Source organism: Melanotaenia boesemani, chromosome 14, assembly GCF_017639745.1.
Source record: "Melanotaenia boesemani isolate fMelBoe1 chromosome 14, fMelBoe1.pri, whole genome shotgun sequence".
NCBI lineage: Eukaryota > Metazoa > Chordata > Actinopteri > Atheriniformes > Melanotaeniidae > Melanotaenia > Melanotaenia boesemani.
The window spans coordinates 24459359-24474346 of NC_055695.1; the positions used below are offsets into that span (position 1 = coordinate 24459359).

The 14988-nt window shown below is 40.7% G+C and overlaps 1 protein-coding gene across 3 annotated transcripts in view; it reads right to left on the bottom strand.

Annotated features, from left to right (window-relative positions):
• Positions 1–155: 155 nt before the first annotated feature.
• Positions 156–14988, bottom strand: part of gatad2ab (GATA zinc finger domain containing 2Ab) — a 28623-nt gene continuing 13790 nt past the window's right edge. The window contains exons 2-11 of one of the 3 annotated variants that reach the window (XM_042006110.1): positions 8922–9230; positions 5721–5844; positions 5345–5476; positions 4953–5027; positions 4703–4813; positions 4332–4532; positions 3930–4179; positions 3409–3809; positions 3072–3294; positions 156–2868 (exon numbers count right to left, since the gene is read on the bottom strand). In XM_042006110.1, coding sequence (XP_041862044.1) covers positions 2735–2868; positions 3072–3294; positions 3409–3809; positions 3930–4179; positions 4332–4532; positions 4703–4813; positions 4953–5027; positions 5345–5476; positions 5721–5844; positions 8922–9217 — 1947 coding nt within the window. In that variant the 5' untranslated portion in view covers positions 9218–9230 and the 3' untranslated portion in view covers positions 156–2734. Of the gene's footprint in view, positions 2869–3071; positions 3295–3408; positions 3810–3929; positions 4180–4331; positions 4533–4702; positions 4814–4952; positions 5031–5344; positions 5477–5720; positions 5845–8921; positions 9231–14988 lie in introns of all 3 variants that reach the window. The other 2 variants (XM_042006111.1, XM_042006109.1) reach the window with 2 other exon arrangements.

The window sequence follows — 14988 nt, forward strand, 5'->3', positions numbered from 1 at the left end:
CAACTTTCTGTCAATATTTCACTCATAGGCAGCCTAAATACTCTTCTATGAGCTGTGTGCATGTGTGCTTTTACCTCCAAACAAAAAAGTAATATTGCACCTTTACCATGCTTAAACATCCCAAATGAATAGGCAAACCAACCATAAAAGGGGGGTTAAAATTAGTTGTTTTATTATTCGATAGAGCAGGAAAAAAAATCCCAAAAAAAAACAATACATCGTTGTCCATCCTTGCTGCACTACATTTAGCAGCGCATCGACCCCAAACAAACGGAATGGTGATATTTTTGCCAAACAGCAGCAGCAGGCAGTAGTCAGGACAGCACAGGGTTACACTTAGCAGGGAACTAAACAGATTGGCTAATCCCAGATTGCTTTTTTCTTTCTGTTATTTTTTTTTTTTGTTTGTTTTTTGCTTCCATAAAACACAGACCGCTACTTTTTGCCAGTCAGGAATGTAAACACAACCTGGAAAATTTTTGATGCTACGCTGACACAAAAAATTTCAGTTTCTACTCTGTATGCTTGTATGTCTATTAGCAGTTTTCATCCTAAATTAAACCCAGGCTTTCAGTGACGATACCCCAGCTCATAGGGATAAACTTCATTTGAAGCCAGTTTGCATAATGCGGTGCACCATGTTAATGCATGACATCTGACATATCTGTGAGTTTAAAAATATAGCAAGGACAGACAAATTCTTAAAAAGAAAAGAAAAAAAAATGTGTTGGGTCACATCCAGGGTGCAATGAAACCTGGAGTGAGGTAAAAGGGCAGCAAGACACTGGGTTTATTATAAGTGATCACATAATATTTTAAAGTGAGAATGAAAAACAAAATGAAGCGACACAGCAGAAAATATGTTACATATATATTTTTTTTAAAAATGCTTGGGATGGCGAGCCATGTCTGGTTGAAGTTTTTCTTTTTTTTTTTTTAAATGTAAGCTACAGTTTGCAAGATTGCCCATTTTAAAAAAAAAACTAAATTTAATGCATCAATACCAAGCAACATTTTCCAAGAAGGGCAAACAAATGTAAAGCCATTGCTGGGTGGTACATTTGATGCAACCAGACCACTCCAGTGACCAAGTGAAAGAAGACAACACAACTAAGTTTAAAAGACTGAAGTCCATGAGTGATGAATTTTGCTGTTTAAACTGTGGGACACTTTGTACTTCTGTAGCTTATCCTGTGCTGCTGCAACCTGATAAAAATGCACAAGTGAAAGGCAGAGTTAGCTCAATTTAATGACCTGACATAAATCAAACACACCTTAAAGTTATAGACAAAGAAGTTCATGTCATTTGTTGCTTCGGGGCTTTTGTCTTTTTTTTTTTTCTTGCCTGTTTTGTTGCATAACTACATTCTGAAAGCTGTCCAGCTTGTCTCAGACCAATTGTAGGTTGTGTGGGAGCCATTTGACACGTAAGAAAAAAAGAATTAAGTGGATATCCAACGTAGGGCATAAGCATATGTCTTTACTAACCCTATAAATAAATTCAGTTTGTCTATAGAGGAAAAACAAACAAAAACAACAAAAAAAAAACAATGCACCACAACCTATGACTAAAAGCAAAACGATGTCAAAAATTTGACATTCCTTACACCCACTCAGTTTAGCATGAATTCATGTTCATATCCAGAGAGGGTTCAAATAAACTAGAAACCTTCTAGCAGAAGGGATTCCATTTGGGCTCCACTAGTTCTTTGGAAGGTTTATTTTACAATATTCATTAAGAATAGTCCTCCGAACATATGCTCCGTGTTTTTACATGAGTCAGTGAAACCGTGTTCTTTATTCTTCTGCTTCATCTTAGCAATAAAGTATTTAAACGCAGGCCACAACATGGAACCCAGCAGATGTAAAACCACCTCAACAGTAACATTAGCCTGTAAATTCAGACCTCGACAAGAGGTCACTTCCAAAGTGTCAGGGAGCACAATATTCCAAACACAGTATATGACTTAAAGAAAAGACAAAATCCTAACATTCAGCCATACAAAATAATCCAACACACTTCAACTTCTCTACTATACACACTGTAGGTTGGAGAGAAGAGGCAGTCTGTGTGCAGATAGAGATTTTTTTTTCTTTTTAAAAGTCCTTTTTTTTTATCTTATTAATTTTTGCAAAGCTGAAGCAGTTATTTCACGGATGGTCCTCGAAGCTCAACAATCCCTCTGATGAGGTCTTCAGTTAAGTTCTGTTGGGCCACCATGTGGGCCCAAGTTTGAATGGCTCACACTGGACAGGGCAGGACGTAAGGCGAATATCTTGTATAGAACAATGTATATTACTTCTCCCTGCCTAATCCAGAGGCGGGGGAGCTCAGGGATTTTGTAGCAACTTCCTCTTGGTGCAACTGGGACGTTCAAACAATAAACAGAGAGGGAGACATCATCGCTGCAGATGTTAGAGAAATTGTACGCACCTATGTCAACCTCCAACCCTCACCAAAGGTACCCAAAATCTATTTGACATATTCCTTGTATCCCTGAAGCTGTTACAGCACAACTCCAACTTGGAAAGGATTCAAATAAGAAGGTAGCAGAAGAAGATGGGAAAGGGGTGTAAAAACACCTCAATCCAACAAGAAAAATGCTTATTCTCCTCTGGCGGCCATTTGGGCCAGAGGCAGAGTCGATAGAAAAGATTAGAACAATAATGAGAATGGCTGTTATTGATATTAAGAGGGCTAATAGTTATGATGTCATTTGGGAGGAAGATTGCATTATTTCCATGTGTTTGCAGCTTGGGAGATAGAACGGGAGGGAATCATGTCCAGCAGATATTCCCGCTGACGCTCAACAGCAGAGGTGGTCTTATGAGCAGCCAAGCTGGGATTCACATAGGCCATAGTCACACCTGTCAGGAGATAAACACAAAAAAGGTCAATGTGCAGAGTTGGCCAATAGCTTAATAAAGACAGGTAAAAGATTTAAATAAAACAAAACAAAAAGATGGAAAGGTCAAGTCACAGCGTGGAAAGAGAATAAAGAGGACTGAAGAAGAGATTGATTAACCTTAAGAGATACAGAAAATGAGGAAATTGTTTAACAATTATCTACCTGTGTTTCCACTGCTCTGCTTCCTCCAGCCCACCATGTTGCCTTGGTTACTGCTGCCAGCGCTGACCTTTGCCCCATGCTGCAGGGAGCGGGCTGCAGCATGCTTATCTGCCCTACTGGCCATTGCAGCTGCTGTCACTGCATTCTGCAGCTGGGTGGAGGTAAAAGAATGGGCCACCCCACGAGAGCTCACTGCAGACTGGATGCTGTGTGACAGCTGACTCTGTACAGAGATACAAGATGGTGGAGTGTTGGTGCAGATGGAAATGAAAAGGAAATGCTGAAGCCCAGTTTTTAATACCCAGTGATGTTCAGGTACTAGTACAATCAAACTAACCTGCTTGATGGAGTGGTGAGCAGACACAGGTCTGTGATGCATGGCAGCGCGGACCTGCTTGTACTGCTGGGACACCAGAACCTCACTCTTAGACAGTGAGGGTGACGACGAGATGGTTTTAGATCCAGAGGAGGCCGTGGAAGAAGAGGAGGCTGCCTGCTGGAGAATACGCTGCTCAATCTCCTGCTCCTGTTGGAGTGCCTTAACAAAGGCTGCTTTCAGACGATTGGTGTGCTCAGCCTTCAGGGCCTTCTTCTGGTTGGATGACATGCACTGGTCACAAAGGATGGTCCCAGCCTTCTCCTTTCTCCAACGGGACGTAAAGTCCGTCTTGCACTGGGCACAGGTATATGGCTCTTTAGGATTGGCGCTGGCCATTGCAGTAGCTGGGCCCAGATTACCTATGTGGTGCATAACAGATATGTGTGAGATATAACACTGTTCTATACTTTTTTTAAATTCAGCAAGTGTTTTACTGCAACACACTCAAACTAGCTACAACAGTGCAAACAATTACCCACCCCTGCCATGCATCTCCAGAAGTTTTTGCACCACCTCCTCCAAACCCAACAAGTAGATGAACTCATTATTAGCGGCAGAAGGCAGGAAGTTGAACTCAGGAGCAGGAGGTTTAGGTGGCGGTATCTCCAACAGTGTCTTCTCCAACTGTTTACGCAGTGCTAGTTTAGCAGCTGCCTGCCTGCTGGCTGGAGAATCGTTGACACTCGAGTTGGGTGACACTGAGGAGTTCTTTAAGCTAGTTGGAGAAGCCTGAACAAACACAAAAGGAATTAAACTATAATAAAAGAAACACAAGAGGACTTAACTTTTACATATGTACAAACACATTCTGGAAATCAGCAGCCAAGCACAGAAGTTTTATGGACAAGTGAGCAATCACAGCTTGTCCAGACTGTCACCACCTGTGGGATGCTGACCATCACATTGTTGTTGGCTACATTAGCCACCCGAATGAGTCCCTGTTGAATAATCCTCTGGCCCTGGACCTGGACATTGGGGACAGAAGTCCTGGGAGCCAACAAGAGTGGAGGAGGGCCTGAACCGCTGTGATGCTGCTGTTGCTGACGCAGACTGGCTATCTGCTGGGGAGTTACTGCAATAGGCTGATAGGGACACACACATACACACACACAGACAGACACCATGGAGGATAAACATGAAAAGATGGAGAATGAACAGGAAAAAAATATATAATAAAAAAAAGGCTACTTCATAAAGTAAACCGTAAAAGCTAAGACATGATCAATCATTTGTTATCCTTTTCCACACCAACCTGGGCTGCTCTGACCAGAGGTGGCATCTGAGAATTGTGTTTGGACGGGATGTGCTGCCCACCTCGCACCAAGGGAGGAGGGATCACCGTGCCTGAGCTACGACCAGTCACCTGGAAACACAGCATATTAAACTAATATGTTGTATCCAATTGGTACTGAATATTTTGTGTTACACAGAAGTCACTTTGTTAAAGATGTATACAGTAGAAGTTTTAAAAGTGAGGAAAATAGAATAAAGTAACTATCTACCTGAATGGGTCCTTTACTGGATGTTATACTACCTCTCACTAGAGGTGGAGGAGTAGCCACAGAGCCTGTTGCCTGCTGCTTATTAAGGGAAGACATCACATTTTAATCTTTGCATCAGTATGGTTTTAAAAAAAACATTACATTTATGATCCAGGACAATGGTATTCACGCTAGGGCTGCAAATGGTGGAGAATAACTGTCAAGTTACACCAACCACACAGTTAAGACATTTATCTAAGAATTTGTCTAATGTTTTCACTTTTTTTTTTAGATTGAAGTATGTATGCTTTCATAAAGCATGAAATACCATGCCAAGATGCCATGCACATTTTCTTAATACTGCAAATCTTGTATTAGCATAACAATGAATCAGCACTATATCTCGCCTTTACCTTCTGTACAGTGCTTTCCTTTTGGATCTGGCTTTGTCGTAGTTTTTTGAGGAGCACCAGTTTGGCTTCTTGGAGTCTCAGCTCCTCCTTCAGCTGTTTTATTATCCGATCTCTTTCCTCAGGTGAACATTTCTACATATACAAAAACAGAGAAAGGGGTACAACTTTGAGAAATTAGTTAAATTTGATATTAAAAGGTGCATTCTAAAGCACTTTTAGTGGAAATGCAAACTAATGCATTGCATTTTAACACAGACTAAGTTGAACGTTTCCCATATAGTATTTTTACCAGGCACTACTGCATAGGAATTAAGTCTGTTAAGACTTCAAATAGAGTAAAGACATTGTTTGGAAAGTTACAGTTCTGTTTCCCTACCATCAGTTTATCCGTGTCAGTCTTTGTGAAGCAGTGGCCATTCATGACAGGACTGGATGGCTCATTGTCTGATAACACAATTACATCATCTGGCGAAGGTGGCTGCCGCTCTTTCTTAATGTCACTGGGGAAAGAAACATCATATAAACATCAAAAGAATAACACAAAAAGTAATAAGATTTTTATTCAATATATTCTTAATAACACAGTCTTCAATAGAGCAGTTACAGTTGATTTGCAGTTTTGATTTTTATCCAGTAGATGGCGGTAAATAACCGATTATCATCCCTGCTATGGTGAGAAGTGTGCTGGGACACACAAGAAGGCAACAACCAAGAGATCAATAACGAAGTAATGGCGGCAAGAGAAGAGCATGGCAACCCATTATCTCCAGTGAAAGGTAACATCAACAGACCGCCTGCTTTCTATCATCCAACAGCAAAAACACTTGCAAATTAAATGCAAACGTAGTCCAATCATCTACGCTGTTGATTTTTTATTGACACAGCTGAAGATCTTTGATAAATTGTTAACAGGCTTTTCCTGTCGACTAAGGAGAACAAAGGTAACGAGCAACGAGCTACATGTGCACTGTAATCAGAGGAAGAGTAAAGAAACAGAAGTAGGTTTCAATACATATGTGTTACAGTACATGGACCATGGAGGATGACTATGTGCTTAAACCACTGCAAGGATTTCTTGTATGGTCTTGGAAGTCTGTGTGGAGAAGAGAAATAGTCCTGGATAAGATATGCTAGGGTTGATGATGTGACCGTATGAAAGAGGTAGATGTTTGTCTCATACAGTGGAGTTATGAATGCACTCATGCAGTCAAGTTACATAATTGATTAGTTGTTGTCGAGAGAGAAGCTTCAGGGCTTCAAGCTTAGACCAAGTTTACCACCCAGACATGGCCTCACCCCTCCCGTACCTCTGTGGTGAGGCCTATGGCCTAGCCATAACGACACAGCCTGGGCCTCAGCTCTCCCCTCCCTCCCTCCCAGCTGCCAGCATCAGAGTCACAAGTAGCAGAGAGGAGGTGCGCTGGAGACACTGGAGAGGATGACAGCGAGGGGGAGGGGAATACATGGCCAAGAGCCAACCTATTGTGTACACTCACTCTCACTCAGTCACCACTTCACACACCCCTCCCCCACTCTTACTTGTTCATCTTTTATACTGCAACTCACTGACTCAGTTCTAAAAATTTTTTTCTTCTCTCTGTGCACCCCTGTCTCCAGAGTCATTTCTATGCCACCCTTTTCTCTCAACAGCTGTCTCAACATCTTCTCTAAGCTCAGTTTAATAAGGTCAACCATTTGACAACATCCATGATGAACATAAAGGAATTTACACAAAACTTAACAAGCATTTATTAAAATAAACTTCACATCTGTTGCCTTGAACACAATCACACCCTGTTGAGGCATTTTGCTGCTGTTCTTGTGATGTACTTCCCCAGTTTGCTTCACTGAATTACAGACGTAACAACCAGGAGAAAGTTTATTCTTCAAGCACAGCTGGAGCATGAAGAGGCATCAGTTTTTTCCCAAATGTTTACACTCTGCATATACAATGCCATATTTTAAAATAAATAAATAAATAAATAAATAACTGCAAGTAGCATTACAGAGGTTTTAAGAGCTTCATAATCTCTCACACAAAAGCTTAACGGCAACCCAGCACCTTAACTGGCTTGGCCTTGTTGTCAACATGAGACAAACTAGCTTGTGGTGGTTGCTACCACCTATTGAGAACAGCTTACACAAGCACCACAATACACACCAGCTTAGTTATGTAAGGTCCAGTGTTTCTGCATGCTTCAGCTTCCCCGATCATGGCTTCAGACTGACCCCACTTTTCTGAATCAGTCAATATGAGGTACAGTGAGATCCTCCAACTAGGGTGCAAAGCAATACTACCATGTGCCAATTTCAGTTACACAAGGCTCTTTTAAAGGTAATGGAATAGTTTGGCTACTAACAGGCAATCACCTGACAAAGATTAGCTCAGATATTGACAAACTGCTACAAAAACAGCATTAAAGTGCACGATTAAAAAAGACAAAACACATGTGTCACTTCAGTTATAACTAATTCAATTCAGCTGCTGTGTTGTCATCTGGGAAGGCTCAACCTAGCCTTGCATTATATTTCATTCATGGTTTTACATAGTCAGCCTTCACAGACCATGGCCCCTATATAAACAATATAATAAATCACTTTGCAGTAAGCAAAAAGACAAACAAAAATAAAAAACATAAGCTGAAGGTTCAGGTGGGGCCAAAGGTGACCAATTATGATGTATTTCAGACAAACCCAAAACACTTGCAGCTGAATTACTTCTCTGTTCCACTTCAGCTGCTATCACATCAGCGTGTGTATTTATCGCTCTACCAAACACACATCACATGACACCAGGCATTTCTGTGTGGTCATGTGACACACCCACCAGCCCTCCTGGCCCCTCCTTCCTCCAACTGCTCCTTCCAACGTGGAAACCATGGCAACGGCCAGTTAGAACCAGTTTGTGACACATAGCTTCATTTTGTGTGAAGTGTGAGGCAGAGTTCAGGTGCTGCTGTGGGAGAAAATGGTGCCCGGGCCTTAGGAGCCTCAAAGTTTTCAGAATGGGGACAGGCTGCCGGCAAGCCGCACAGCGACTTCCTGTATCACTCCTGTCAGACCACTTGCTAGTGCAAATTTAGAAAGAAACCTGAAACTCCAATTGATACAGGTCTAAGCAAAACTTATCACTGCTCATGCATGCATTAAATCCAGACCAACAGTACCATTAATAAGGCTTTAATTTTCAAACAACTAACACAAAATGAAGATGTTTGCATGCCTCAGCTGTCCTTTTATTCAACCATAACACAGAAAGTACATGAGCAAAGTACTCTTAGCATCTTACAGACTTAGAGACAAACTAGTCTGTAAGAAGATTATATGGTGTTTTTTGTACAGCTGGAAATACTTTTAAAGGGTTTATTGTGGGGAAAAGTTGGCTGACAATGCAAAATCAAGGCTGGGAATAGACTGCAGATGTCTAAGGTTAAGTGTTTATTGAATTCCTTTAATTCTTGATGATAGTTGGTGGCAGTACCATGTAAAGTGACCAATACTCTACATTCTTCATGGACATACAGGAAAAAACTCCCCATGAGTTAACCAAACCCTGTGGCTGTTATCCCCGTCTCACCTTTTAGATGTACTCATGTCAACAGGTTCATCTCCAGTTTGCACCTCCAACTTGATGGTAGCCTTCACTTCCCCAGCCTTTAGGATGCTGGCCGCTACTTTAGCCGCCTGCTCGCTCTTCAGCTTGACACCATCAGCTCCAGATCCCACCAGTGCCAACGGAGCCCCAGCTGCATCACCTCTCTCCAGCTTCACCCGTTTATTGTCCATGTCCCCAAGGGGCCCAGCGAGAGCTGCATGGTCCCTCTCCAGAGCCCGCTTCTGGCTGCGCGTTTGACGCACTGCCTCCTCTGACATGGCTACTCTCACCCTGGAGACAAAGACAGAAACAAATGGTTACAACATATTCCAAATGCATTTACACAAACAAGGAAATAAGTAAACAGCAGGTTCCTGCAACACACGGCCTGAGATGCACCGTTACGGTAATGGTAACAACAATGTTTTTTCTTGGACAGGGAGGGATGCTTTTGTGGATTCCCTGAAGCAGTTCTCAAACTAAATATCACTTTAGACAACAACACTGAGCAACCCACTTTAACAGAAGGATGCTTATCATCACTATACAAGTTTCTATGAGTTTTAACCGTTTAATTTCTCTCTGGAGCTGCTATTTCTCATTTTGCAAACATTCCCATTACAACATTAATTCATTAAAGGATATAAATTAGCAAACCATCAAGTCTGGCTAGAAAGAACTAACCATATACACCTTTTGAGTTCAGCTTTGGGTTAAGGTACAATCGGGGCCTGAAATGAATAAAACTGTATGAAAGTAGAGCCAGGTCTGATCTTTACAGAGTCAGTGTGTCAAAAGATTGACAAAGGAAGCTAAACCCAATCAACTAATCTGATTCTTAAGTCAACAGTCTCTTAAGCAATACCACCAAAGGAATGTGGTGATATTAAGTATTTGTAATCCCATTCATCATGTTTGATTTAAAAAAAAAAAAAAAAAAGATATGCAACTAGATCCAGACTTGAAATTATGTGAACAATAAAGTGCCACCAGTAAAACAAAAACAATAAACCCTTAACAGACATGCCTGACTTGAGACTTTGACTGTAAATAAGAGTTAATTATGGTTTTAATTCGAGCTGAATATATTGAAAAAATTTACCTTCATTGCAGTATTAGATTACACCTACATATCGCAAATACTGCCTTAACTGTAATAAATAGTAGTCCCTGTATTTGCATATTTTAAGGAAATGAAGCAACATTTTTCCAGTAGCAGCTACGTGTTTGTTTGCCAATGGCCAATCAAATGGACTTTTACTGACCTGAATGCCCCGACCCCATATGGAAGCATATTGTTTGGCAATAGAGCACATTCAGTGAGCCATAATGGCTTCATGAAAGCTGACATTACAAATGCAGGTGCTCTGCAAGACATGTTGAATATTTGTGGCAACCACCAGAGGAAACATACTAATCTTTACTGTCACCTAACGTATAACCACAAAGAACTTTACGAAGAGTTCCTAAATCTAACATTGGCAAAACAAATGCTAACATCAAGTCAAGCAAAATCTCTGTGCATGAGAGTTTTGTGAGTGGAACTCCGCATGAATAGTCATCAAATTGGCATAAAGAAAAAACAGAGGCTGTTAACACATTTGACCAAAGACATGATGCCTATGAGCACAGTGAGCAAAGAGGGCTTAATGAGTCTGATGAAAAATCTGGATTGAAGATACATCATTCCATCACAAAACTATTTTTCACAAGTCGCCATTCCAGAGATGTACAAAAAATGTCAGAAGATGGTTCAGTCTGAACTGAGGCAAGCCGGATACAATCCGAATACTATGCTGGCACAACAGACCTCTGGTCTAGTCACATGACAGAGACCTACATGAGTTTTACTGCGCATTTCCTCACTGAAGACTTTGAACTTCTGTGTACTGTGTACTTCCCGGACTCGCACACCGGTGAAAATCTAGCTCTTGGCTTACAACAGGTGGTAGCCAGCTGGGATTTGCATGAAGAACAGGTCTGCATCACCATGGACAATGGAGTCAACATTGTGAAGGCCACTAAACTCAAGAACTGGGTCAGACTCCAGTGTTTCGGCCACTTATCTATCGATAAGTCTTTCAGTTATTTTAATAAGTTTGACAGAGCAGAATTTGTAGTGATAGGTCATAAATAATTTTGCCAGCTAATTTTTCATTCATCTGATCCAAATTTGAAAAGGGAGAATAAGGAAAATAGAGTAGGAAGAGAAGAGCTTACAGTAAATAACCACAGGGAATAAACTGAATCTCTTCTGTCCTGTTATCTCTCCTTTCCCCAGAAAATCTTGTTAATGATGATGGCCGTATTGCTTAAACTGTCGGGCTTGGCAAAAAGTTGGGAGTGGGACATTTCTGCAACAACTGAAAGGAGAATGTAGTACTTATTTAAAAAAAAAAAGAAAAAAAAAAAAAAAAAGAAGAAGACAGCAGGAACACAACCTCCCAGAGCTAATCATCACTCATCATCACTCTCTGGTAGCCTAGCCCTCTTCCATCCCAGGGCAACACCATTAGACCTCAGTTACGTGATGGGCAAAGAAAAAGTGAAGACAACTGCTGTGAAAAACATGACTTTTGCTTACATTTATTTAATGGACAATTGCTACAAGAGACACTGCAGTTGGATTTCTGTTTAAACTATTTCACTAGGTCACTCTGAAGTTAGATTTATTATTTACGGTTATTTACATTAAACACATTTCAAAATTTTTATATATATATATATATATTTGAACAAATCAGGTAGTAAGGGGAATAAAGGATGGCAAAAAATGTTTCATGAAAATGTTTTGCTACCCATTAAGATTTTGTAGTATGCATCTAAGATGTTTTATGTCAAATACAGCAGCTGTTTTATCCTGTTATCTCCATGGGTTACTAACTACCTGGTGTCTATGTTAGCACAGAACTCAAAGCAGAAAAACACCCAAGTATTTTATTTATCGCAAATCATATCGTCCTATTATCGTGCAGCCCTAGTTTTAATTACTCATTATTAGCTTTATTAAAGGGGAAAAAGGGGAGAAAATGTATATTACAATTGTCTTGTGTCCTTGGAAACCCAAAGACATTTCTTTTCTGACTAGTTGCTGATTATTCTTTTGATCAACTCATAGATTAATTTGAGAAACTGCAAAAGCTGTATACTGGGACAATCCTGAGGTATATAGGCATTTCCTGTCCCACTGCCTGTGCCCCAAAAGCTAACCCACCCCATCTCTCTCACTACAGTAACAGCAGAGGCTGAGAGACCCATTTAGATTTCTGGGAAAAACCCATTACACAGAAAGAGAGAAGGGGGGAAAAAAAAGTCTAGCATCGTGCAACATTCACACTAAGCACATTAATGTAAGTCCTGTACTCGTCATGAAGCAGACTCTCCAATAATAGCAGGGCTTCATATTCTACATAAAAATATACATTGCATGGTCAAAAATAAAAAAATAAAATAAGCTGCCACCAAAAAAAGAAGTCATCTTTTCTAATATTTCTCTGGACCACCCTTAGCTTTGATTACAGCACACATTTGCTGTGGAACTATTTCAATAAGCTTCAGCACGTCACAATATTGATTTCCATCCAGTGTTGCATTAATTTTTTTACAAAGATCTATTAATGATGGGAGAGTCCAACCACTGCGCATAGCTTTTGCCTGCATATTCCAAAGATTCTCAATAGAGTTTAGGTCTGGACTCCATGGTGGTCAATCCATGTATGAAAATGATGTCTCCTGCTCCCTGAACTACTTCGTTTAACAATTTAAGCTCAATGAATCCTGGCACTGTCATCTTGGAATATACCCATGCCATCAGGGAAAAAAAAATCCATTGATGGAATAACCTGCTCATTCAGTATATTCAGGAAGTCAGCTGACCCCATTCTTTGGGCACATAATGTTGTTGAACCTACCCTGACCAACTGCAGCAACCCCTTATCATATAACTGTCCTCACAGGCTTTTACAGTAGGCACTAGGTATGATGGCTGCATCACTTTATTTCTTTCTCTTCTAACCCTGATAAACCCATTACGCTGGAACAGCGTAAATCTGGACTCAGACCACATCACCTTCTTCCTTTGCTCAAGAGTCCAGTGCAGTAATTATCCATTAGGAGGCTCGTACCTATTCACCTTTTAAAATCCAGGTGGTGACTTTTTTGGTATTACTGTGTATATTTATAAACATTGCAATGTTTCTAAATATCTTGTACACTATTACAACTGATGATATCAAGAATTTCACAGGTAAATCATTTCCCTGAAAGAAATCCAGTTCTAACTGGTCTGAGATGGAGAGAAGGTGAAGGTTTAACACACGGAGAAGCAAAGTAAGTAAGAGGGAGGGAGAACGACATCACATATCCACACATGGAACAAGGCAAAAGGAGAAAATTATGTTGTCTTCAGACGTTCCAAAACACAGTTACTACACTCAATATGCTGACATGACTTAGTTTTGTGGCTGGCAGGAGTCAACACAACACACAAAAACCTGTCATTCATCATATCTGATTACCATTTAAAAAACATTTTCAAGGTTGTTGATCTCAGTAAACCATTTGAAACGTTTTGTCTGTAACTCACCAAGACTCCAAAGGTTTAAAGACCCCTAATTCCCAACAGAAGTACAATGTATACAGAACCTACAGGGAGGGGTGATCACTCATCTGTAAACAAAGCACTTCTACTGTGGGGGAAATTACATCTGCTTTCAACTATGTCAACAAATTTTTGTATTAAAAAATAAAAACTAAATAAAAGACTAGAGCAAGTTCAGCTGTAGTTTTATTTCAAGTGGAAATGGAAACCTCTAGCCAGGGCTCAAATGCTTTTTAAATAAACTAATGCAAGTTATTTAGAAGATGAAAAGGCATGTAGCAAATTTCAACGGGCCTAGTGGTCAGTGTTACTTAGGTCCAGACAAATTTAGGTAGAGGACTTCACTAGTCCTCATAAATGCTGCTTCCTGATGTTTGAGAGGTTTTTGAGCTTAGATGCCGACAACACATAAACCAAACATCTGTAACATAGTAACCTAAATGCAACAAACATTCAGGTGTGTTTGCATACAAAACTGTGGAGCCTCTGGTACACAGCAAAGATAGATGTGCCCTGCTGTACCATCTCTGGACACAAAGACCATCTATCTGCCAGAGATGACAGCTTGTGTGTGGGTGTGCATACAGCACACAGCACTTTGAAAGCCATCTTTAACCAAGCAAGATTGTCAGAATGGCTGCACAGTTCTCAAATGCTTTAACGGTGCAGTGGTGAACCATGTCAGTTACACAATGACTAATGCCCTTTTGAGACAGCGTTCAGATCTCTGTGTAACCAATGTGGTAGACGGTGCTTGTTTCAGACTTTGGGAGATGCATCTACCTTGGTCCCAAAGGACACAGATAGGCCTGTCACGATAACAAATTTAGCTGTACGTAGGCCTGTCACGATAACAAATTTAGCTGTACGATAAATTTTCTCAGAAATTATCGCGATAAACGATAATATTGCGCAAAGCGCTAATGTGTCATTTTGAGACCATTCTCAACTAATATAATAATAATAATGCAAGTACACATTTTCAAAGATCAATAAACTAAATAAATAAAAGCGCCTTTTTCACATAAGCCGGGACGCCGGCCCAAAAGTAATGCAGCCCACTGGGAATCCTCCCAAACCTCTCGATTAGCCGGCATTGCTCTTAATGTGTATTTTGTCAAATACGCTAGTGTTAACCATTCCCGCTTCTTATCCGCCGATAGTAGTCGGAGGACACGGGGGAGATCCGTCCTCTCCAGGGCCGAAGTGGAGTTGGCTTCGGGGTTAACTCCCAATTACTCTCTTCTCTCGCCGCTCACGGCGTGGAGCACCATAAAAAAAAGGAAACAGCGGTTGTGCTGAGAAACGGCTTTATTATACCGCACCGTTATTGTTTTTCCTGACTGTTCTGCCTAACCGCTCCGTCTCTTCTCTTCACACCTTTTCTTCTTCTGCTACTCTCGTTCCTCATAAGCTCTTCTTCTCCTCCCTCTGCGCTCACGCTCACTC